Below are 1,678 nucleotides of genomic sequence, written 5' to 3' on the forward strand. Positions count from 1 at the left end.
ACCACGCAAAATAATCGGCATTAGCTTGAAGAAATTTAATTAACTTGTTCCTGAGCTCCGAAGTTAACCAACGTGCCCAGGTATGGCTTTCTATCCGGTAGATGTACGAACAAGATGACTTGTTCCGCTACTCTCCTGTACGATAGATTTGGGTGCATCCGAGTCATCCGTAAATACAAACGATCTGGCACGCCGAAATCGTCCTCTTCACCAATAGGATCCGATCCTTCGCTCGCTTTCGAACCCGTATTCTTTAATTGCTATTTGGTGTCCTTGCCTTTGATTGATTCATCATCTCTTTGATCCGGCTTTTTTGGAAAAAGGGGTGCTTCCTTGACCGCGAACATTTCCCTTCTTTGCGGGTTGTTCGCCTCGGATAGTTTTTATCCCCTCCGGGGTTGGGAACTTCAGCAACTGGTGCAGTATTGATGGTATCGCTCTTATGCTATGAATCCACGGTCTGCCGAGCAAAGCATTATACTTCATATCTCCCTCGATAACGTAGAATACCGTCTGCTGTATGGTGCCATCAATGTTGACCGGCAAAGAAATTTCACCCTTCGTGATTTCTCTTGCCATATTGAACTCGCTGATTTCTCGGGCGACCGGTAAAATCTGGTCGAGTAGCCTCAGCTGTTCTACCACTCTCCATCGGATGATGTTGGCCGAACTACCTGGGTCAATCAAAACACGTTTAACCTGTGATTTGAAAATTAAGATAGAAATTACCAATGCATCATTGTGCGGTTGAATGATGCCTTCTGCATCCTCGTCACTGAAGGAGATGGAACCCTCGGTTACACAGTCCCAGGTACGCTTCTCTCGCACAATTGAGACCTTTGTTCTTTTCATCACCGGCCCTCGTGAAGCATCTATTCCCCCAATTATCATATTGATCACATGTTGAGGTTCCACCGGCTCGGATCGTTTGTGACTCTCTCTTTCTTTGTAGTGATTTTTGGCTCGTTCACTCAGGAATTCTCGAAGGTGGCCATTCTTCAATAATAGAGCCACTTCCTCTCTTAATTGATGACAGTCTTCAGTCTTGTGCCCATAGGTCTCATGATACTCACACACCACATTTGATTCCTGTTGACCTGGGTCTGACCTCAATGGCCTTGGCCATCTAGCCTCCGTGATACGGCCGATAGCTGAGACGAGGTTCGAGGTGTTGATGTTGAAGTTGTATCCCGATATCCTTGGTACGTCTTTATTGCTAGCCAAACTCCCGGCATCACTTCTAAATGATAGGCCTCGACTGTTTGACGGGCGTTCGGCCCATTTATCACCCCTGCTGGAGAAGTGACTGGGGCCGACCCTTGATTTTTCCAACTTGAAGCTCGATTTATCCGAATGAGAGTATGACCGGTACCTTTCTCTCGATGGTCGCATCTCCGACTCGTAATTTTTCCTCGACCTCGTAGAGCTTTTGCTCATATTTATAGGTCCTAGGGGAAGTTAGAGCTGGTCATCCTCTACCCAAATCTTTGATTCATAGCTGTTATGAAAATCTGCCCAAGTTACAGCCTCATACTCCAACAAGTTTTCCTTCAATTTGAACGAAGCAGTCGAGCTCCGAGGGTTAAGCCCTTTGGTGAAAGCTTGTGCAGCCCATTCTTTTGGAACTGGAGGGAGTTCCTTCCGGTCCCTTTGGAAGCGGTTCATAAATTCTCGTAAC

General features: G+C 46.5%; 1 protein-coding gene across 1 annotated transcript; it reads right to left on the reverse strand.

Annotated features, from left to right (window-relative positions):
* Nucleotides 1-291: 291 nt before the first annotated feature.
* On the reverse strand, nt 292-1,437 carry LOC132041462 (uncharacterized). Its single transcript, XM_059432175.1, has one exon. The coding sequence runs from the start codon at nt 1,435-1,437 to the stop codon at nt 292-294; it is 1,146 nt and encodes a 381-aa protein (XP_059288158.1).
* Between the last annotated feature and the right edge of the window lie 241 nt (nt 1,438-1,678).

This window comes from Lycium ferocissimum, unplaced genomic scaffold (assembly GCF_029784015.1).
Source record: "Lycium ferocissimum isolate CSIRO_LF1 unplaced genomic scaffold, AGI_CSIRO_Lferr_CH_V1 ctg10263, whole genome shotgun sequence".
Taxonomy (NCBI): Eukaryota; Viridiplantae; Streptophyta; class Magnoliopsida; order Solanales; family Solanaceae; genus Lycium; species Lycium ferocissimum.

Coding starts and splice junctions, on each gene's coding strand:
- LOC132041462 (XM_059432175.1), bottom strand. CDS start 1,437: ATGAGCAAAAGCTCTACGAGGTCGAGGAAAAATTACGAGTCGGAGATG.